The 24017-nt window shown below is 38.8% G+C and overlaps 1 protein-coding gene and 1 long non-coding RNA gene across 3 annotated transcripts in view; one reads left to right on the top strand and one right to left on the bottom strand.

The window, feature by feature from the left end:
* Positions 1 to 9084: 9084 nt before the first annotated feature.
* USP12 (ubiquitin specific peptidase 12) overlaps positions 9085 to 24017 on the bottom strand; it is a 105937-nt gene continuing 91004 nt past the window's right edge. For both annotated transcript variants that reach the window (XM_031001371.3, XM_031001372.3), the window contains 3 exons: positions 18121 to 18318; positions 14005 to 14083; positions 9085 to 12316 (listed from right to left, as the gene is read on the bottom strand). In XM_031001371.3, the coding sequence (XP_030857231.1) occupies positions 12215 to 12316; positions 14005 to 14083; positions 18121 to 18318 (379 nt within the window). In that variant the 3' untranslated portion in view covers positions 9085 to 12214. The remainder of the gene's footprint in view (positions 12317 to 14004; positions 14084 to 18120; positions 18319 to 24017) is intronic.
* Positions 22933 to 24017, top strand: part of LOC134756964 (uncharacterized) — a 103645-nt gene continuing 102560 nt past the window's right edge. The window contains exon 1 of the long non-coding RNA XR_010130511.1: positions 22933 to 23736. This is a non-coding gene — a long non-coding RNA (uncharacterized lncRNA). The remainder of the gene's footprint in view (positions 23737 to 24017) is intronic.

Consider the following 24017-nt stretch of genomic DNA (forward strand, 5'->3'; position numbering starts at 1 on the left):
TGACACTGCCACAGATAACTCTGATGACAGAATTTCCTTAGAGAGCCTGGTAGCAAACCTAACCCCAAGGGGCTATCGCACCAGATGAGGCTGAAAGGCTGCACTTGAGTCATCTTATCTCCTGTTTGCCTGAAACATCTGCATCTATCACAGAGAGCAACATCCAGGTCAATTCCATTTGCTATTAGGCTGGCTTTAACCTATCTAGCAGTCAGTTCACTTCACAAAACTCTCCAAACATGTGCAAATTGCCCAGCAAATGAATTTTTTTTCTTGTCCTAAACCCTTTCAAGGGTTTTTAAGATGTGTCTTTCCATAGGTGAAAAGGAAATGTTTTATGATAGATCAAATGATACAGATGCAACTAGTTTCTGGCAGAAATTTTCAATAGCCACTCACCAGCACTCTTCAACATGAGGCTGTTAGTTTGGTTTTACCAGTGTGTCCTCAATTATCAAATGCCTCAGAATCACTGTAGACTTTATAACACAGTTTGTGAGCACATCAAAAACAGAGTCTAATTAAGAATCCTAATAGCCATTTCAACTCCACCTAATCTCAAATCCTAATAACTAAGTTTTGCACATGTGGGATGTGGGATAGGCTAATAGGTATACCCTGGGCATGTGAATTCCAATTATTCTCATTCCATTACAGCTCCCAGAACTGCTGAGCAAGGTCAATTTATTAAAAGCGAATGCTGGTAAACTGTGGTACATCCATACCATGAAACACTCATGCCCCCAAAGCTGGTTCTCTTCCTAGATTCTCAGCAAAAGCCTCCTCCACTGACCTAGCTGTGCAAGCTAGGGAAGCGCAGGCATCCTCCCCTAGGATTCCCTCCCATGGCTAAGGCTTGTCACCTTCTAAACTCTGCTCCACACCCAGCAGTATCTTCTACAAGGACTCATCTCCCAACCCCTGCACACTGTGGCACAGGATCCTAAACCTCATCTCGATTTGTAACTTCACACGCGGAAAGGTAAATTAATGGAATTTCAAATCAGTTCTAATCAATAGTTTAACAGGTAGTAAAATACAGAGTACAAATAATGTGTAGAAATCCAGATACTGCGATGCCCCTACTTTGTGTTCATGATAGGAATTTGTTTTTTGCAGAAAATTTAAAAATACATGTGTTCAACAAACCAATTTAATCAAAATGCAACAACTGATGATTTAGGGAATGATAAACATATGTAATATTGGGAAAATAAGTCAGATGCTTATTTGCAGCTGTTTTCTGAGGTTTCCATTACATCTAATGGAATAATAATCTATTATATCTAATGGAATAATAACCTATTCCATTGACATGAAATTTTATGTCTACTTTCCTCCTCATTCTATCATTTTTCCTTCTTAAATGTAAAACTTCAATAGGTTATAAATAACTAGCATCCAATAAAAGTCCACCCACAAAAACATTCATTTTTGTAGCCTAAGAATATTGTTTGGAAAATGGTTTCTAACTGAAGGAAAAAGCTACCAAAAAAAAAAAAGTTCCAGCAACTAGTTTAAAAACAACACAATCATTGCATTTCTCATCTCAAAATGTGCAGACAGTATATTACTGTCTTGTTTCTGGGCCTGACAGTGTAATGTAAAAAATGTAATGTAATGTAAAAAAAAAAAAAAAGACTTTGTAATGACATGGCGAATACAGTGGTATCAAAATTCTATTTTATTCTCTGTAATCTTGCTTACGAATGACCCAGTGTGCACTTCAAAGATTGATGATTAAAGATAGCACAGTCATGCAAGGTGAATAGACAATCTCTCAGTTACTTTTTAATGTAAGTCTTCTATCAAGCTAGTCACGATTCAGAGGTTCCTCAATCTGAAGAACCTGAATCTTCAAAGGAAGGTGTTTTGAGAGATGGTGGGAAGTGTTTTATTAATGCAGCATAGACTTACCCGACACCAGTAATGTCACTTTGATACCACCCCGCCTGCTCAAACTGAAGGTGATATAAACTTGACTGCCACTCTAAAATCTTCAGACTGGTGTTTTGTTCAACCCACCTCTGTTCTAGTCAGGAACTGGTGATGAGATAGTTCCCATCCTAATGACCAGTGGCAATGTAAATTCTCCCTATGGTGTGTTACAGCACTCTAGGTCCAGCTATTTTAAAGGACAAAGGACAGCATAATGCAGAACTAAATATGAGCCCTGGAATAGAAAATATGGGCCCAGGTCGGGCACGGTGGCTCACGCCAGCATTTTGGGAGGCCTAGGCAGGTGGATCACGTGGTCAGGAGTTCGAGACCAGCCTGGCCAACATGATGAAACCCTGTCTCTACTAAAAATGCAAAAATGAGCCAGGTGCCTGTAATCCCAGCTACTCGGGAGGCTGAGACAGAATTGCTTGAATCCGGGAGGCAGAGGTTGCAGTGAGCCAAGATCATGCCACTGTAGTCCAATCTAGGTGACACAGAGCAAGACTCCATCTCGAAAAAAAAAAAAAATATATATATATATATATATATATTTATATTTATATATGGGCTCAGGCACTAGCTTGGCCATTTACCAGTGACCTTGGGTAAGTTCCCCAGTCTTAGCTGCCTCACCTGGGAACAAGCTTAAGGTTATCCTGCGCAACCTTCTAGCCCAGGGGTGTCCAATATTTTGGCGTCCCTGAGCCACACTGGAAGGACTGTCTTGGGCCACACATAAAATACACTAACAATAGCTGATGAGCTAAAAAATTTTTTAAAAGGTTCATGTATAAATCTCATAATGTTTCAGAAAGTTGATGAATTTGTGTTGGGCCACATGCGGCCTACAGTCCATGGGCCGCGGGTTGCACAAGCTTGTTCCAGCCAGTGTTAAGAACCCCACCTATGAACAGTCTAATGATGTACGTTTGACACTTTATTTCTTAGTATGTCAGCTCCTCTCCCTGCTGAACAACCAGAAAGCTCTTACTTGTACTCAGTATGTGGCTCTCTGTCCTTTTCAATGCAGTCCCAATTCAACCCTAGAAGCAAAACAACCCCTAGACAGCAGCCCTTCAAACGCTGTATGAGAAGACAGGTGCTACACCCCGTGTAAGTTTTCCCTGAGCAATCCTGAAATGATTTGGTTTTCTGACAACTCTCCCCATGTGAGATCAACTCTGGCTTGGCAGAGACCTTACAGAAACACGCTAGAGAACTCCAGACGAATTGCATCCCAGGGAATTCTAATCACCAAAACCCAGCTGATCAGAATCACCGGGGAACTTCTGAAAACTAGTTTTCTCATCTGCAGTGGATCAAAATCTTCAGGGATCAATCTCAGGAATCAAAACATTCTACTAATCATCCAGATTTGATCAAATCAATATAGCGGCACTACTTAAGACAGTTTGGCTAATGGAAAGCAAGCAGGAGGTATGAACTTTCCTCAGTTATGTTTTATATCACAGTTTAATTATATGGCAAATTGTTGAGAACAGGTTTTTTTCTTTTTTGAAATATGGTCTCACTCTGTCACCCAAGCTGGTGGTGTGATAATAGCTCACTACAGTCTCAACCTCCTGGGCTCAAGCCTCCAAGTAGCTGAGACTACTGGTGCACACCACTACACCTGGCTAATTTTTTGTATTTTTGTAGAGACAAGGTCTCCCTGTGTTGCCCAGGCTGATCTCGAACTCCTGGGCTTAAGCAATCCTCTTGCCTTGGCCTCCCAAAGTGCTGGGAATACAGGCATGGGCCACCACGCCTGGCCAAAACGGATGATTTTTAAAGGATCCAGTCATTTAGATGCATTATAAGAGATGTATATGATACAAAATAGAGTAAAATCTTTTTCTCAGGAGTTGGGGCTCTGCAGTGGCTGCCTGAGTGAGAATTCCTCAAGAGTAATTTAGGGCCTTTCCTTAGGGAAAGGAAAGGCGAAAAACCACTTTGATGCAGTCTTAGAAATTCTATTACCCAACAGTATCATAAGTTAATATTCTTAAATTCCTATCATACTTAGTATTTCCAGTCCCTTTGACTGCTGTTGATTTCCAGATTCCCATTTTGGGCTGGATAATCTGACTGCATCCCTGCGATTTCGCCAATACTTTCCTACTCTGCATTCCTCCACCTACCCTGTAGAGTTGTATAAATATGTCCATTTATACAGCTGATTTTTCTAGGTTTCCTTTGATTCATTCTCATATGACAAATTCCTCAAGAGCAAAAACTAGGCCTTCAACTTTCTTAATAATGACTTACAGTAAGGATGGAAGTACTGGTTATTGCTAAAAAATCTTTTGATAGTCTCAAACTCTTTCAAAAAGTTGAAGAGGGTGGAACATTTCCTAACTCACTCTATGACAGCAGCATTACCCACACCAAAGCCTGACAAAGACACTACAAGAAATAAAAATTACAGACCAGTCTCTGATCAATATTGATGGAAAAATTGTCAACAAAATACTAGCAAGCTGAATTCAGCAGCGTACTAAAAGTATTATGCACAATAACCGAGTGGATTTATCCCTGGAATACAAGGATAGTTTCACATATGAAAAACACTATAATATATCACACTGATACAATAAAAAAAACATGTGATCTACCGGGCGCAGTGGCTCATGCCTGTAATCCCAGCACTTTGGGAGGCCGAGGTGGGTGGATCGCGAGGTCAGGGTATCGAGACCATCCTGGCTAACATGGTGAAACTCCGTCTCTACTGAAAATACAAAAAATTAGCCGGGCATGGTGGCGGGTGCCTGTAGACCCAGCTACTCGGGAGGCTGAGGCAGGAGAATGGCGTGAACCCGGGAGGTGGAGCTTGCAGTGAGCCAGATCGTGCCACTGCACTCCAGCCTGGGTGACAGAGGGAGACTCCGTCTCAAAAAAAAAAAAAAAAAAGGGATCATCTCAATTGATACAGAAAATTTGACAAAATACCCTTGATTTAAAAAAAAGCCACACCCAAATTGAAATAGAAATATGATAAAGGCCATATATTAAATACCCACAGATAGTATCGTACTATGATAAAATACTAAAAGCTTCTCCTCTAAAACAAGAACAAGACAAGAATGCCTACTTCCACCACTTCTATTCAATGTAGTATTGAAAGTTCTAGCTAGAGCAATTAGGCAAAACAAGTAAATAAAGGTCATCCAAATTTGAAAACAGGCCGGGCGCGATAGCTCACGTCTGTAATCCCAGTACTTTGGGAGGCTGAGGCGGGTGGATCACCTGAGGTCAGGAGTTCAAGACCAGCCTGGGCAACATGGTCAAACCTCGTCTCTACTAAAAATACAAAAATCAGACGGGCATGGGGGCGGGCATCTGTAGTCCCAGCTACTAGGGAGGCTGAGGCAGGAGAATCGCTTGAACCTGGGAGGTGGAGGTTGCAGTGAGCTGAGATCATGCCACTGCACTCCAGCCTGGGCAACAGAGTGAGACTCCGTCTCAAAAAAAAAAAAAAAAAATTAAAAAAATTTTTTGAAAACAAAGAATTATGTTAGCAAATGGCATGATCTTATATGTAGAAAACCTTAAAGATTCCACACCAAAAAAAAACTAATAAAGCTAATAATTCAGCAAAGTTGCAGGACACAAAACCAACAAGCATCAGTTGCATTTCTATATACAATGAACAATCCTAAGAGGAAATTAAGAAAATAATCCCATTTATAATAGATCAATAATAAAATACTTAAAAAGACCTGTATGATAAAAACAACAAAACGTTGTTCAAAGAACTTAAAAACCTAAATAAATGGAAAGACATCAGTGTTCATAGATTAGACTTAAAATTGTTAAGTCAATTTAATCTTTGAAAATCCCACTGACAATTTTTGCATAAACAGAAAAACCTAAGATTCACATGAAACTTTGAGGGGCCTTAAGTAGCCAAAACGACCTTGAAAAAGAACAAAGTTGGAAGACTCATACTTCCTTACTTCAAAACTTACTACAAAGCTACATTAATCAAAACAGTGTGGTACTGGCTAAGCTCAGATATACAGACAAATGGGACAAAAGACAGTCCTAAAATAAACCCTAGCATACATGGCCAACTGATTTTGGCACCTCATTCAGTGGGAAAAGGACAGTCAGTCTTTTCAGTAAGTGGTGCTGGGAACACTGGGTATCTACATGCAAAAGAATGAAGTTGACCCTTACATCACATACTAAAATTAACTCAAAATGGATCAAAGACCTAAATGTAAGAGCTAAAATAATACTCTTAAAAGAAAACACAGGGCAAAAGTTTCATGACATTGGATTTGGTGATGCTTTCTTAGATATACCAAAAGCAAAGACAACAAAAGAAAAATTAGGCCAGGTGAGGAGGCTCACACCTGTAATCCCAGCACTTTGGGAGGCCGAAGTGGGAGGATTGCTTGAGCCCAGGAGTTGAGAGCAGCCTGGGTAACACAGTGACAGCCCCACCTCTACAAAATATTTAAAAATTAGCTAGGTGTGGTGGCCTATAATCCCAGGTACTTGAGAGGCTGAGGCAGAAGGAGACCTGAGTCCAGAAATTTGAGATTGTAGTGAGCCACTGTGATTGTGCTACTGCAGCCTGGGTGGGAGTGGGACCCTGGGAGGAAAGGAGGGAGGAAGGGAGGAAGGGAGGAGGGAAGGAGGGAAGGAGGAAGGAAGGAAGGGGGAGGGGAGGGAGGAAGGGAGGGGAAGGAGGAAGGGAGGAAAGGAGGGAGGGAGGAAAGAAGGGAGGGAGAGGAAGGAAGGGAGAGAGGGAAGGGAGGGGAGGGGAGGGGATGGAGGAAGGGAGTAAAGGAGAAAGGAAGGGAGGGTGAAACAGAGAGGGAGGGAGGGAGGAAGGAGGGAGGAGAGGGAGGCAGAAAGAGAGGGAGGGAGGGAGGAAGGAGGGAGGGGAGGGAAGGGAGGGAGGAAGGGAGGGAGAGGAGGAAGGGAAGGAAGAGGAAGGGAAGAAAGTGAAGGAAGGGAAGGAGAAAGAAAAAAGACAGACTGGACTGCACCAAAATTTAAAATTTAAAACTGTGTATCAAAGGATACTACCTATAAGACAGTGAAAAAACAAACCACAGAAAGGGAGAAAATATTTGCGAACTGTATATATAAGGGGATATCCAGAATTTATAAAGAACTCCTACTACTCAACAGAAAAAAAACCAAACAACTGGACAAAGAACTTGAACAGCCATTTCCTCAAAGATACACAAATGGCCAATAAGCACATGAAAATATACTTAACATGACAAGGCATTAGGGAAATGCAAATCAAATCACAAAGAGATACCACTTACATACTTATTAGCATAGCTATTATAAAAAAAACCCAGAAAATAATAAGCATTGACAAGAATGTAAAAAAACTGGAACACTGGTACATTGCTAGTGGGAATGCATAACGGTACAGCCGCTGTGGAGAACAATACAGCTGTTCCTCAAAAAGTTCAACATAGAATTCCACGATTCAGCAATTCCTAGATCTATACCCAGAAAACCTGAAATCTGGGGCTCAAACAGATACTTGCACACCAATGTTCACAGCAGCGTTAGTCACAACTGCCAAAAGGTGGAAAAAACCCGAATGTCCGTTAATGGATGAATGTATAAACAAAATGTTGTATATACATAAATGAAGTCTTATTCAGCCTTACAAAGAAAGGAAATTATGGCACATGCCACAACATGGATGCACCTTGAAAATAAGTGAAATGACACAAGAGGACAAATAGTGATTATTCCACCTCTGTGAGGCACCTAGAGCAAGTTTATCAAGATAAAAAGCAGAATGCAGGTTCACAGAGGCTGCAGGGAAGGGAAGTATGGGGAGTGACTATTTAATGGGTACAGAGTTCTTGTTTGGGACAATGAAAAGAATTCTGGAAATGGACGGCAGTGGTATCTGCACATTGAGAATGTACTCAGTGTCACTTAATTGGACACTTAAAAATGGCTAAAATAGTAATTTTTAGTTTTTTTTTTTTTTTTTTACCACAACAACAAAAATGTTTTGGTAAGGATAGCCACGGTTAGGAACCTGGACACTGGAGTTATACCTACTTGAAACCTGGACCTGCTACTTTCCAGCTGACTGGCTCTAAGAAAGTTACTTAACCTCTAAAGAACCTTAGATTCTTCTTTTGTAAAATGAGGATGTCACTGTCTCACAGATGTGGTTAAGATTAACATTAAAAGAAGTAAAATATCGAGTACAGGGGCGATCACATAGCAGGCTATCACCCAAAAGCGATGGGTTGTTACTTCAGTAGCTCTGCAGACAGAAAACAGATGCAGTTATTATAGAAAACACATGAATGAAGAGAGATGGGGAAAGCCTTCACATGTTAACAGGCACAGGTACCGCTAACAGGGAATCATGAAAAAAGGTGTGTGGCAAGGGACTCTCAGCTTTTCAATAGTTCACGAAAAACTTTTAGGTATAGAGGATTTCATTTACTACAAGTTCAATATGAAGCATGTGATACAGATGCTTAGAAAAGAGAACGTGATCGTAGGTCCCAACTGACAGTATAGTTCACCTGTTACTGTGCTTGTTCTAGGAACACTCTTTCAGAGACATGAATGAAAAAGAGTGCTTCCAGAATAGGACTCCCAGGAAGGATGAAGTCTCTGAAAGCCATCTAATACAAAGATCAGCCTTGAGATCAGAAGCACACTGGGAGAATGAAGGATGGGCTGAAAATAATGGCAACATAAATAACAATTCAAGTTACTCAATAATGGAACAGGCTTCCAGCACTCAAGTGCAGGTTGACTGACCACTTGTGAAAACAGATTTTACAGGAGCAATTACTACACAGGAAAGGAGGAGGAGCAGGAGAAACAGTGACCTTTAAGGTATTTTACCTATTTTACCCTCTAAGATTCTATGATTCTCAATTTTCAAATTTAAACTTTGAACTTTACAGACATGCTATCACAGAAAGGTGACACAAGCTACTATGTGCTAAATAAATGCAGGCACATGTGGAATGTTGTTTTACACACATGCAATTCTGTTCTAGGGAAAATCTCTTTGGATACAGAAGTAGGAGCTTGGGCAAAAGCAGTAACACAATTTCCAAAGTGTCTACTTCTAATCTGTAAATACATTTTAGGCAAAAAGGAAAAAACACACTTGAAACCCACAGGCACAAATAAACCAACTTTAATAGATATTATTTTGTATTTATATAGTGCCTTCTTCAAGAACCTTAAATGCTTTACAGACATTATCTCTAATTAATCCCCACAACAACCCTGTGAGGTAGGTATTACTCCCATTTTACAAGACAGGGAGACTGAAGCACAGAGAGGTTAAGTGACTTGCCCAAGGTCACACAGTTAAATTCACTGAAGAGCCAGGACATGAGCGCTTTAGCCTCCCAGCTCCCAGCCAAATACCTCATGATAGAATCTTTAATAAAAAGTGTTTTTAAAGAAAGTATCAAGAGTAGTTATGTTATGAAAATGAGGTCTTTCTCCTGCCATCAAGGAAAGAAAAAACCCTATACTGATGGTTAGAGGCCCCAAGACCCACATAATACAACATTTCCTTCTTTCCCTGTTCCCAAGCCTCCTGGTTCCTGTCTTAAATAATCTTTTAAAGGTAAAATTTCCAAGACAGAAGCCATGTGACTTAAGAAGTGGGACTTAATTTAGAATATTTACTTTTAGTTACAATAATTTATAGAAATTTTTATTCCAATATACAAAATATGGGACAGCCATCCCAACAATCATGTACATAGTTACACGGCAATCAGCCACCACTTACAACTTACACCAGCCCCGCATTTTAATCACAGTCAACCAACATACAACCTCACAATGCTTTCTTCATGGGTCACTTTTCTTACTTACTATACCTGTATTTTTCCCCCAACCCTGACCCTATACGTTTTAAAAGCATATTTAGTTTCTGATAAACTTCAAAACATTTTACTTAGATCCAGCTGCATTAAGAAGAAAAAGTAAATGTAAAACTGTCACCCCACAATCCCTCCCCTGACAAATCATACTATGAAGTACGGTGTAGATGTGAACAAGTATGTGATTACCAGGAACTCAACACATATACTAGAACTTGCTTTAATATGAAATTTAACTTGGCTTTTACGGCATGTTTTTTTTTTAATGCAAAAATGTAAAAACAAACACAACATAGTATTTCAATGCTGTACCTTTATGCAAATGACTTCATCTATCTTTCTTAAACATGTTGTGATATAGCTAATGTTAAAACTGACACCGCTTCACTTTCCTCTTTTTCTCTGTACCGAAAGCTGCAGAAATACAGCTTTAATTCCAAGACAATTTGGTTTAAGCCTTCAAAATAAAAAGAGTGCATCCACTTCCACTGCCCTGACTTTCCCCACACTGTTGATTGTGATTCTCTGTGGCATGTTGGTAGATCAGGCTGGCTTATACACAATTTGTACAAAACACCTCTAGCCAGGGTAAGGCTTTAGGAACTATCTTAAAAAGAAACTTGTCAAAATACTTTTGATATTTCGTACAAATACTGAATATTATAATTTTCTCCCAGAACATCTGTTTAAGCAGCCCAATTAAGTGACTCTGTTAAAGGTCTGCTTATGGAAAAAATAGGTGAAGTCATTTCCTGAGCCAAAAGATACAGATAATAAATGTTAATAATAGCAGCAGACTAAAAAATTCCTTTTTGTTGTTTTCCATAGTCAACAGTTTTAGCAAAAGAACTTTAGAAAATGACAATTTTTTTTAAATTTACTGCCTGAAAAGAGTTTAATAAAGAATATCCAAGGCCTGATTGCTATTATTCTGAATATAATTTTCAATAATTTTCTGCAAGTTACATTTGGCTACTGTCAGACAACTTACTGATGCATGGAAAAACGTCCAAAAAAAACTGCAATGGTTTACATACATTTTATGTTACATATATTACTTCTTAAAACCCCCAACAGAATGAAGTCTTAGCAAACACAAATTTTAATTTCTGAACACCCTTCCAGTAAGATTTGTAAAGGTGGGGGGAAGGGAAGGAAGGACTCGTCTTTTGTATTCCCGGTCTACTTGATTAAAATTTAATCTTCAAAGGGTTTGTTTAGCTCACTATCCAGGCTGCTAGGGTTATGATGAACATTATGACTTCTTTCCAGGGTAAAAAATGACATCTGAAAATAACATAAATGCTATGACATGATTTTCCCAAGCATGATCTCAACTTGAAACATTAGAATGCTTAAGAATTCTAAAGATTGGTATACCACCACTGCACCAGAATTTTTAATTATTCCAACAACTACAGGAATTTTTTAAATAGTTTTTTAATTTTATGAAATTAAAGCTGAAGAAAATAACTGATTTAGAAACCATAATAAAAGGACAAATATTTAGCCAGAGATATCAGTTCCTCCTGAAAAAGGATATTTACCTCCTCTCACTGCAGTTTTTCTCAAGGTATCTTAACTGATTTCAGATAGAATTTAAAATTCACCTTAAAAATAGAAACAAACAAAAGGACTACTTAAACTGACATTAACTAATAAAAATATGTTCAAATTTACTGACAGAATCATGGGCACTTCATATAATACTTAGACTCTACCAGTTTTAAGTAAAATAAATAAGGAAAAAATTATAATTACAAAGCCAGTCTTTCCCCTTGGGGAAACAAAAAGCCACTTTTGACCAATTGCTCCCTACATATACATATACTGTATATTATTATAAGCTTCTTCAGAGAAGCAAAACATCTTTGTCTTCCCGACACTGGATTATCTAGCATGTTAGTTTTTACATCAGGAAGGCAACTGCAAGTGTTGGGCCCAAAAGTATTTCTGGTTTACTCTTGAAAAGACCACTGAATATGCTTCTATACATACTGAACCAGGCAAATTTATGCAGTGTGTTCAACATCATCTCCTTATCAATACGGCACAGATTCCGATTCTTTCTACTGCACCCCCAAGGAATTCAAAGCATTATTGGTGCAATTAATAAAGAGAAAATGCGTGCCAATGACTGGAAGGCTGTTTTACAAGAGGAGCTGGTATCTCTGATTTCACCTCCTTGTTGTATGGAACTGTACAGACAGCATGATACCTGAGCAAATAAATCAACTACCATGATCGGAAGGGCTTGTCAATCCATCGTCTTTGCTTTATCGTGTGCAAAGTGTGCTACTGCCCCCTGAGCTTCCTGCATTTCTCTTTTCTTGAAAAATCAGTGCTTGATCCTTTCCAAAATAACCAGAGAAGAAATGAGGCAGAAAGTATCTCTTCATCACGGTTCCCCCTCAGTCCCGAGACTGATAGAAAAGGATGTAACCAGACTCAGAGTTCTTTGAGATATCTGATGTCAACCCGTAGAATTCTTCAATAGCTTGTGCATCTATTTTCTGTGAGGTAAAATGTAAACATTAGTACATAAATGAGCTCTGTATAGCCAGAATGGCTTAAATTTAAAAGACTGACAATACCAAGTATTTGGTGAAAATGTGGGGAAAATGGAACTCTCACACATAGCTGGCAGGGCACACCGAAAAAATGTTTATAAATACCCATCTTCTAAAGCTGAACATACAACTACCCTTTGATCCAGCAATTCTACTTCTAGGTACAGGATGAATTATATGAAACCACTAATAACTATTTTGGACCTACAAAATGGTAACTTCTAGGCTGGGCACACTGACTCACGCCTGTAATCCCAGTACTGTGGGAGGCCAAGGCAGGCAGATCACCTGGGGTCAGAAGTTCGAGACCAGCTTGACCAACGTGGAGAAACCCCATCTCTATTAAAAATACAAAATTAACTAGGCGTGTTGGCGCATGCCTGTAATCCCAGCTACTCGGGAGGCTGAGGCAGGAGAATCGCTTGAACCCAGGATGTGGAGGTGGTGGTGAGCCGAGATCGCACCCTTGCACTCCAGCCTAGGTAACAAGACTGTCTCCCAAAACAACAAAAAGGCAACTTCTAGTGGTCCAACCTAACATATATCCAAGAAAAATGAGTGTATACGTCCAGCAAAAGGCTTATAAAAGATGACCAATGCATTTTAATTCACAATAGTCATTAACTGACAAAAAGTCAAATTTCTAACTTGGTATATTCATACAGTAGAAAACGACAAAGCAGTGAAAAAGAACTACTATTACCGCAGGCAACAAGAATGCATCTCACAAATATATTAATGAGTGAATAAAGTCTGACATAAAAGAAATCATGCTATGTGAGTCCATTTATATTCAAGCCTAGGCAAAATTATTCATAATGATAGAAGTCCAAATAGCAGGCTCCAGGAGGGTAGAGGTGAGGAAAGCTGTAAGTTCTGACCAGAAGGAGGAACAAGGGGGCCTGCTGCGGTGTTGAAAATGAATTGTATCTTGACCTGGATGGTAGTTACAAATGTGAGTCTGTGAGTATGGCTATGTGTGTGTGACATGGGGGGACACATGTATAAAAATTCATCAAATTCAGATTTGTATACTTTACTATATGTATGTTACATGGCTTAATTTTTTTTTTAAAGCCAGGTCTGTTGTTGAAAGCTTTCCCTTGTTTTATTCTTTTTTTTTTTTTTTTTTGAGACGGAGTTCACTCTTATTGCCCAGGCTGGAGTGCAATGGCACGATCTCGGCTCACCGCAACCTCCGCCTCCCAGGTTTAAGCGCTTCTCCTGCCTCAGCCTCCCGAGTAGCTGGGATTACAGGCATGCGCCACCAGGCCCGGCTAATTTTGTATTTTTAGTAGGGACAGGGTTTCTCCATATTGGTCAGGCTGGTCTCAAACTCCCGACCTCAGATGATCCGCCCGCCTTGGCCTCCCAAAGTGCTGGGATTACAGGCGTGAGCCACCGCGCCTGGCCTCCCTTGTTTTCTTCTAGGTGTGTAAAGGTTAGGTGACCACTCAACTGCTGGGCTTGGACGTTGCAGAGTAAGAAGTAGGAATTAGACTACAATCTATAGACCCAGACATTTGTCTCATATCATCACCAGTCATATATACATGAAAAACCATGAGAAAAAAGTGAAAAGCAACATATGCATACAACTTTCAAAAATAAGAAATTAAGAAACTACTTACTTCTACAATGTCGTCATCAAACAACAACCAAAAATCATGACTCTTAACTATTGCAATATAATGGCCTCGATTGGGACCACTAAAACAAACGAAGAAGAAGTTAATTCAATATATTTATTAATATTACTCTTTCATGCTCTAAATTTTGTTTTATAAAGAAACAGAAACAGATAAATAGCAGTAAAAAAGAACTGCTTCTTTTTTATACCCCTTACCTATTCTTGCCAAAAGAGATAAAGCTACACTGAGTTGAACTGGTAATCAATTTTAAAATCAAATAATTAGTACTCTAAGAGATATATCAGTATTCTTTTCACATACAGCTATATTATTGAAATTTTTTACTGTCTTTGTAATAATTTTCAATTTTGCTTCTATAATAAAAGACATACTTTTCTATCATTTTATAAGGGAGGGGATCACAGCAGAACATGCTGAGTTGGACTATAAAACAATGCATATAGAATTATTTCTAAGTCTCACTCCCTTGGTAATGGTTTTTTTCTTGAGGAAAGATCCAACATGATGCTTGAAACAGGCAAGGATATCAAATCCTTGGTTCCAAAATCAAGCCTGAACTTCATAAAATGTCTTTAAAAGCAAATGACCTTTGCTCAACGGTAAGTCATTATTAAGTACCTAATTCTTAATACCATTATAACTATGACTATGATTGCCCCTGCATCTCATTTCAAACAAATCCAGAATATATAAATGTAGATATACATAAAAATAAAGGAGGCATAATTCCTTTTCTTTATAAAAGGATATGACAAAGGTTTTAACCTCTTCCAGTTTAAGTATGGTTCATTATAAAGGCTTATATAATTATATTTATTAAATTGTAATTCTATAATTAATATAGAAGTTAAAATCCTTTTCAACACAAATTATTCTTTATGGTGAACACTATTTTAAAAGTAGTGACCAGATATTAGAATAAGCCACCTACTATAATATCTTATGTTTCTCAGATCATTTGATCCTGTAGGTGAGATAAATATCTTTGACAGAATGACACCAACAAAAATACTTTTTTTTTTTAACTATGGAGGATGACACATCAAAACTTTTTCTTAAAAAAGCATTTAATGCTTTAAGTCTATTTCTGTATTTATTTAGGCTCATCTAAAGCGTCTTGTGTGTTATGGGGAGAGGGTCAGAAATGAAAACAAAATTATAACAGGTGAAATAAAGAAAAATCAAAGAAAGGTTGCAGAACACAGGGTGGAAGGAAAGGAGGTGGGTGGGGTAAGGACTAGTAAATTGAAAAAAGTTAGGCGGCTTTTTCCTTTGGCAAAGAACTAGTTTGAGGAACAGTAGACAAAAGTTAATTTCATAAACTAACAATGAAATGAGAGATGAAGGGCTGAACTTCCACCTAAGGAAGCTGTTTCTTAGGCATCTGATTTCTGGACATTAAACACACTCAGCTGAGTAGATACAAATGCGTAAGGTATGCAAATAACTATTGATTGCTGTGGAGATTAAAGAGATATCAACAACTGCTTGCCCAAATACCCCTTCAGTACAATAGATAACTACTCCAAAAACATAATCCAAGGCAGAATATGATATAAAAGTAGAGCCACAGGAGAGACCTCATCCAGCAAGACAGGAGGTAGAAGGGAGAGAGGGATGGGAAATCAAGAAATGGAGGCCAGTTTTGACATGGGCTTGAAGGGTAATACTTAGTCAACAAACATTTGCTAGAAGTCTCTTCTAGGCTGGGCACCAGGGATAGAGAAGGAGCAAGCTGAACTGGAACTGACATGCTGATAATGAGGCTGCGCACACCCTCCACACTTTCATATGAAGCAAATCTACAAATAAGTCTGATAAATAAAATACACAATGGAAAAGGATTCTAAAATATGATTAGTCTTTTATTAGTGAGCAAATTATTTTCTGTTTTAAAAAGCACCTGTTCTCATAAGGGAAGTAGACATACATCCTAAGAGAGTACATAAAGCACTAAGACAGGGCTAGCAATGCACGTCTAGTATTTATGTGAAGACAATGGAGAAGCACCACATGTAGACTGAGGCTGGGCAGAAGAGCGTCAAGGAAGACTTCCAGAGAGGAGGGGCAGGAAGGCATGAGGCAATGAGAGTGAGACAGGAGAAAGAGTAAGACCCTGGGGTGGGGGCGGGATACCAAAGACCTGCTGTGCAGAACTCCACCAGGAGTGAGTTCCCAGTGAAGGCAGACCACCAGGGCTGTGAGGAAAGTCAATAAACATCTCTCTGCAATTTTCTGCAACAATTCTGACAGTAGGGATTCAGACAGCTGGCAAGAGGATTTTACAGTGCTTGTGAGAACATGCTTTAAATAACTGACTGTGGAGTTCAAGTTGGGAGAAGCAAGTGAGGCCAAAGAAAAGGTTAAAAAGGGAAAGGGTCAAGAGACTCAAGGATTTAAGGGTGGGGAAAGGGTTGGGTTAATTTTAAAAGGGGAGAGTGGAGAGGGGACCCCTCCCCAGTGAGTCAGGCATCTCAGCTCAGTATATTGAGTAGAGCAATTCTAAAAATCTAGCATGATTTAAGTAGAGTAGGACTGTCACTAAATTTGAAGAGGCTAATCGGTGTGAGAAAGTAAATATTATAAAGCTAAGATGTGAGAAGGTAATATTATATTTTTGTTAATAGAACAGTAGCAGTAGCTAAGCGATTTACATCTCCCTTTGAATCCTAACAAAGCAATGTGGTAATTAGTATTATTTACATTTTCTAGAAGAGAAAACTGAAGGCTTTTCAGGAAGCTATGCATAACGTTACACTGCCCACAATTGGCAGAAATGGTACTAAGATCCAAGTTTCTCTCACTCTGAAAACCTGGTCTGAATCACAACACCAAGGTTCTTTAAGTAATCTTGACGCTGCTTCACTCCTTTAAGATGTGATCACTCTTAATTTAGAAGTAGAAGAAAGATTCTTGCTGAGGATAAAAGACGGGACCCAAGGCTGACCCAGGCAATGGAGGTAGAAGACGATTATTAAAGAGCATTTGCTCCCTCCAGATTGTCCTTAAAAATTCTCATCAGAGGCCGGGCGCGGTGGCTCACACCTGTAATCCCAGCACTCTGGGAGGCCGAGGCGGGCAGATCACGAGGTCAGGAGATTAAGACCATCCTGGCTAACATGGTGAAACCCCGTCTCTACAAAAAATACAAAAAATTAGCCGGGCGTGGTGGTGGGCGCCTGCAGTCTCAACTACTCGGGAGACTGAGGCAGGAGAATGGCTTGAACCCGGGAGGCGGAGCTTGCACTGAGCCGAGATGGTGCCACTGCACTCCAGCCTGGGCCACAGAGCAAGACTCCATCTCAAAAAGAAAAAAAAAAAATTCTAATCAGAGAGCTGGGAGGAGGGCTGAAGATGAGAAAGCTGTAACTTTTTTTATTTGGATAAAACATGCTGTTAGTACAAGTTTCCCAAAACCAAGGGGAAAATGATGAGTGCCTGCTTTCAAATTATTAAAGGAAATTCTAAGCAGTCAATGAAGACAGTTATGTTCCAAATACAAGTTTTGATTATGTGATGCTCTTGCAGTTTGAGAATTTTCTGAGGTATTTAATAAGGTCAATTATAGGTATGTATGCTCATACAGAGAAGATGTGTATACCATGTTGGAAAAGAAGATGAGAAGAAGACAGAAAGCAAAATTGGCTAATAAGAAATGATAAATACACACACAGGTAAAATCAAAAAATGAATCCTTGAAGATTATTTCCAATGCCATTTTAAAATGCTTTTTACAACCATTGATATGCTGAACATATGCAATTAAACTCAGAAGTGATTTATTTTAACCAACAACCCTCTATACACACAACCCAAAAAAGGAAAAGAAAAACTAACAGATCTCAAAGTTCTAGGAAATCAGATATAGTACTTGTAGAGTAATAAATAATAAAAATAAAAACAATATATTTTAACATATAAAATTTTTAAGAAATGATAAAACATAAAGCTAAAACTCCATTTTGAAATAAAATTATCTTGAGAGAATACAGAATTTCTAAAAGTTCTATATATGAATAATTCATGAACATCTTGAATGTACACTGCTCTTCTAACCTAGAAATTCCACTACTATGTCCCCGGAGTTGCAATTACCTTCCACAGTGAACCACAACAGCAACAAGGTCGTACATTCTGTCTGGATTGGTGGCATCACCTGAAGTGTTAAACAGACGAAGTTCTAAAGGAAAAACTACCCGGTAAGAGAGTTTTGTATATCGATGAAGTTGATCCATATATTTAAATCTCTTCAGGTGTAGAGCTAAAATCATGGGCAGTTTTTTAACTTTCATCCTATTAAAAATAAAAACGAAAACAAAATTTCATAAAAGATATCCACCATGTCCTTGAATTATCAAACTTTACGATATCCAATGAACAGATAGACAATGGTCAGTTTTAATAGCCCAGCAATGCCCAGTTTTGCACATTTCTATCAATTATTTTTATACTGACAAAACAATATTCTGAACATCTTAATATGACCCCACCCTACCCTTCATCGTCACACCACATAATTTGACACAGCACTCAATATGGCTCCAAAACAGATGGAATGGCATTAGTCCTTGGTTAAGGAATCTGTATTTTTCAAACACACGTCTCTTATAATAAGACTAAATGCACAGGGTGCTCAAGAGTGGTAGAGGGAAGGCCGAGCGCGGTGGCTCACGCCTGTAATCCCAGCACTTTGGGAGGCCGAGGCAGGTGGATCACCTGAGGTCATGAGTTCAAGACCAGCCTGGCTAACATGGTGAAACCCTGTCTCTACTAAAAATACAAAAAACAGCCGGGCATAGTGGCAAGGCGCCCATAGTCCCAGCTACTCGGGAGGCTGGGGCAGGAGAATCGCTTGAACCCAGGAGGCGGAGGTTGCAGTGAGCTGAGATCACGCCACTGCACTCCAGCCTGGGTGACAGAGCGAGGCTCCGTCTCAAAAAAAAAAAAAAAAAAAAATAGAGTGGTAGAGGGAAAACAAGTTTCTTGAAACTGACAATTCCTTTGGACTTGGGTAGACTGAAATCTATTTTTTCTATCAACATGATGCAGGTACAGACTGACAATAGGAGACTAAAACAATAAAAGCACTAAAGACCAATCAAGGTGCTTGTCAGAGACAAGAAATAACTCCATATTAAGAAAAATGACAATGTATATCCTAGAAAGGGAGTAAAATAACCTGGAAACTTAGGAGTTAAGTTTTTAATTGTGAAACACAGGCTGTTCTTCATGTTCTAAACAATCTTTATTATGCCTTTAAATGCCATTTCTCCCTGAGAGTGCCTTTGTACTCCTACTTCACCTAAAAATCTATTCTTCTTTTAATGGCTCAGCTCAAATGTCACACCCTCTGGCACAAATACACCTGCTCTCTTCAATCCTCCATCAGCACCTTACAGGTTCACTTTATATATGTCAAGCTTATTACATGGTAACAATTTTAGGTGATTATGGTTCTTTTCTTCTAGGCCCTGAACTCTTGGCAGCTAGAAAGCATTCCCTTCATTTTTATTTCCCCACTATCTAGCAACATGCCTGACATATGATAGACACCAAATGCTGCAGAACTGAATTTTAAATGGGTCTGGTGAAGCAAAATACTCCTCACAATTTAAAGAAGTAATATATGGTAAGCCACTGCCTCTAATAAGTGAAAAAAAAATCATTTTATAACATTATACTAAATCTGCATTCTACACATCTTAAATATGGTGGATAGCTTATTATTCCTAAATTACTTACTAGTGAATGAACTTGGCCTTTTGGAAACATTAGCCAAAGTAAAGGTAAACACCTAGTCACTCCTAGAAAGCAATCCACCAATATAAATTAGGAGCCATAAAATAAAAGGCCTTTGTCTCAGTAATCCTATTTCTGGAAATACAATTAAATATATAATCTCAAAAACATCCCTTATGAGAATAATCTCCTATTAGAGTTCTTTTACATTGTAAAAAATCCCAACTATTCAGCAACAGGAAATGTGGAAATAAATTAGAATTCAAACATAACAGAGTGTTGTACAACTTAAATAAAACAATGCTGATGAAAGTTTCTAGGTGACCTAAGAAAATACTTAAGAAGTCAGGATATAAAATTATACATAAAATATAATTCAACTATGAAACATCAGACCTTTGATTAAACCCACGTAGAGTTACTGAAACGAAATCTTTACAAAACAACAAGGTATCCTTTGAGAATTTCCAATGGATGGTAGATGCAAAAGAAGAATTTTCTCAGCATAAAATGAGTGTCAGTGCACTATTAATAAATGGCAGTCAGGTAAGATTAGGAGGAAGAAAGAGAATGAACATGGCCCGATGGTTAGGGAAAATGTGCTTTTAGAAATTACACAACGGGAGGAGTCCAAATGCAGAAAAGAGAAAGTATCTCAATAATAGCAGATACAATATGTTTAATAAGATAACACATGAAGAATATGAATCCTATTTGCCAAAGATCCTCCCAGAGGAGAAGTGCTGGGTACCACAAAGAAACCAACTACCCATGGAATTGTCAAGCAAAAATATGTGTGGAGCCATATTTTAAAGATGATGAGAGACTAGCTTACAAAATTTCCCTCATATTGAAATGGCTCCAGAAAAAAAGCAGAAAACTGCTTGAACATACATGTAAGGAGTATGAAACTCATTATGTAGATTTTGCAGCAGAAGGAAGAAAACAAAAGTTGATTTCCTGCTCAAAACACGAAGATCACCAAAACACCAAAGAATTTATAGGATTCTGGCTTTCCTTCCATTCAAACTTGTGGGGAGGGAGGTTACATTAGGGAGGTCTTGATCACTGTCATTGTTTTAAAAAAAAAGTGGTCTTAGAACATAATGTTTTCTACAAAAGACAAACATTTTGAAGGAAAAACAGGAGGACAGAGAACATTTTTTTCCTTTTAAGTTTGAATAAACACTGATTTTTAAAAATCTTCTGTAAACAGATATAAATTAATTTTCTATTTAAATTTATTTTTTTAATGACATTTACTGACCACATAACCAACTACTTAAAATTTGGATGAATTTCTATTATTCACTTGGCCCTCCATATTGGGAGTTCCACATCCACAGATTCAACCAGCCATGAATTGAAAATATTCAAAAAATAAATAAGTAAAAAAAAATTTTTTAAAAAGACAAAAATAATACCATTAAAAAAATACAGTGTAACAACTACCTATATACCATTTACATGTATTAGGTACCAAAGTACATAGGAGGATGTGCATAGGTCATATGCAAATGCTATGCCATTTTATATCAGGGACTTGAGCAACCATGCATTTTGCTATATGTGAGGGTCCTGGAACCAATTGATACGGAGGCACAACTCTATGCATTTTCTTGCTTTTACATCTTTAAAATGACAAACTGCATCCATGTTGTATTCTAACATAACAGGGGGTTGCCTTTCTTGATAATGTCTAGTTATAATTTAAAACTATTCAAAAAAGAAAGAAGGATGGGAAAAGACATACCATGTAAACACTAATCCTAAGTAAACTGGCTATACTAATGTCAGACAAAGCATACAAGATAAGGAATCTTACCAGAAATAAAGAATACTTCATAATAATGAAGGTCACTTAACTAAGAGAACATAACAATCTTAAAAGCACGTGCTCCAAAATTTGAAAGAATTACAGAAATAGACAAGTGCATAATCAGAATTGGAATCTTTAACAGACTTCTCTCACTAACAAAAAAAATCAGTAAGGATAGGAAAATATGAACACCCTAACTATGGACTTAATTGACGTTTATGGAATACTCAACCTCAAACTGCACTATACACATTCTTCTCAAGTTCAACCGAAACATTCACTAATGTACTGGACAATAAAGAAGTCTCGATAAATTTCAAAGATGAAATCAGAGTATGTCCTCTAATAAAAAAAAAAACTAGAAAATCCCCCCAGATATGGAAACTAAGCAACACATTTCTAAATAAGCCATAGGACAAACAACATCACAAGGGAAATTAGAATATATTTTTAAATGGATGATTATTATGAGACTACAACATCCTCTCATTTTAGGTCCTGTTCCCTAGAGCAGACCCTGAAACAGAAAGTCCCAGGCCTGTGATTTAATGTCGTGCTCCCTGTGTGTGGGGCGGGGGGGAGTGGGGGGAGAGGGAAGGAAACCAGGTAGGATTCAATCTCAAGCAAAATCCCAGAAAGAGTGGCTTCAGCTCAGTGTCAGAGAAACCCCAGAGTCTAGATTTCACCTCAGATTTCTCTTGACCACAAGGTAGCTGGGGTTTCATATGCTCTTTAGCACCTGTCAGTGACTGGTCAAAGACTTGGAATTTGAACCAAACTCCAGAAACTCCCTTCTCCAGTAGCCCAAGGGGGAGTCCTTCCCAGAGCCATCAGGTGCTAAGTATTCCAAAGGACTAGGGGAGGAGCTGGAGGAAGGACTGACATTGCCTGCAACCACCCTCAACCGGAATACCAACTACCCTGCCGCAGGCAAGCAACACCACTACGGGATGGAATGCAGACCCTGGAATCCAGTGGAATCTGAGCTGTTTTTCTCAATAGTCAGAAACGCTTTTTAAAGTAAATTTCCTATTTTTATAAACTGTGTGAGCCAAACAGAGTTCTTTAGATGGAATCTGATCCAGAGGACACTATTTGCAAGCTCTGCCACAGATGAATGCAATATCCCAGCCACAGGCACTTAAGAACTTACCAACATCCTGTCAGCAGAGAAGTCCTGACCACACAGAAAAGCTTAATAATTGTACAGACATTCAGTTCCAAGGACTGAATTCCATGCCCTTTTAAAATGTACCATCAACAAGGATTAATTGTGACACACTACAATGAGGGGGTCAGAGCAAATAGAATGCTTTATGTGAGAAAGACACTAAGGTGACTCAGTGAGATGTAAGCAATGAGAGGACATTTAGGCAGCAGAACCTGAACTCCAGCATGTGTTAAAATGGGGGATGGGTCACGGGCACAAATGAGGCTCATGACATACCCCAACATGTATATAAAACATAGTACTGAGTGATGGACATCTGGAGATCCAGGTGGGCATGCAGGCAGGCAGCCAGGAGGCACCAACTTCTCAACAGATGGAAGGACCCACCCAACTCAGATTCCAGAAGACTTGCATGGGGGTGTGTGTGCCAACAGGTGGGTGCAGATGTTGACTACAGCAAAGCAAATCCCTATTGCTGATATGATTTTGACATGATACTACACAAGTTACCATTAATGGAACTGGCTACAGGGGAATAAGATATGGATCTAGTTAGGAAAATGAAGCAAAAGGTAGGGCCTTCATCTCACAAACAGGAAGCCATTCAATCATTAAATCTAGGGCAGATACTCAGAGATAGACTGTGGCCATGACAATGTGATGCTGAGTCACCTGGCCATGCATGGATCTTCTTCAATACCTGATAAGAACAGGACTGGTCCCAGAAGTGGGGTCAGGCACACACGGAATAAAGGGAGAGTAAAGAGACTTGAGAGAGGAAAGATGAGAAGGCAAGGAGCTTAGCTCCCAGCGCACTGTCACTAATCACTGGATCCCACAGAGTAGCGACAGAAATACAGGCATACCTTGGAGACACAGCAAGTTCAGTTCCAGGCCACCGCAATAAAGTGAGGACCGCAATAAAGTGAAGACCGCAATAAAGCAAGTCATACACATTTTTGGTTTCCCAGTGCATATAAAGGTTACGCTTATACTATACTGTAGTGTATTATGTAACAGCATTATGTCTGAAAAAAGTCCATATCTTAATTTAAAAATAGTTTACTGCTTAAAAAATGATCATCTGAGCCTTCAGTGAATCATAATCTTTCTGTTGGTGGAGGGTCTTGCCTCAAGGATGATGACTGCTGACTGATCAGGATGGTGGTTGCTGAAGGTCGGGGTGGCTGAGGCAATTTTTTTTTTTTTTTTTTGAGACGGAGTCTTGCTCTGTTGCCCAGGCTGGAGTGCAGTGGCACGATC

This window comes from Gorilla gorilla, chromosome 14 (genome assembly GCF_029281585.2).
Source record: "Gorilla gorilla gorilla isolate KB3781 chromosome 14, NHGRI_mGorGor1-v2.1_pri, whole genome shotgun sequence".
Classification (NCBI taxonomy): domain Eukaryota; kingdom Metazoa; phylum Chordata; class Mammalia; order Primates; family Hominidae; genus Gorilla; species Gorilla gorilla.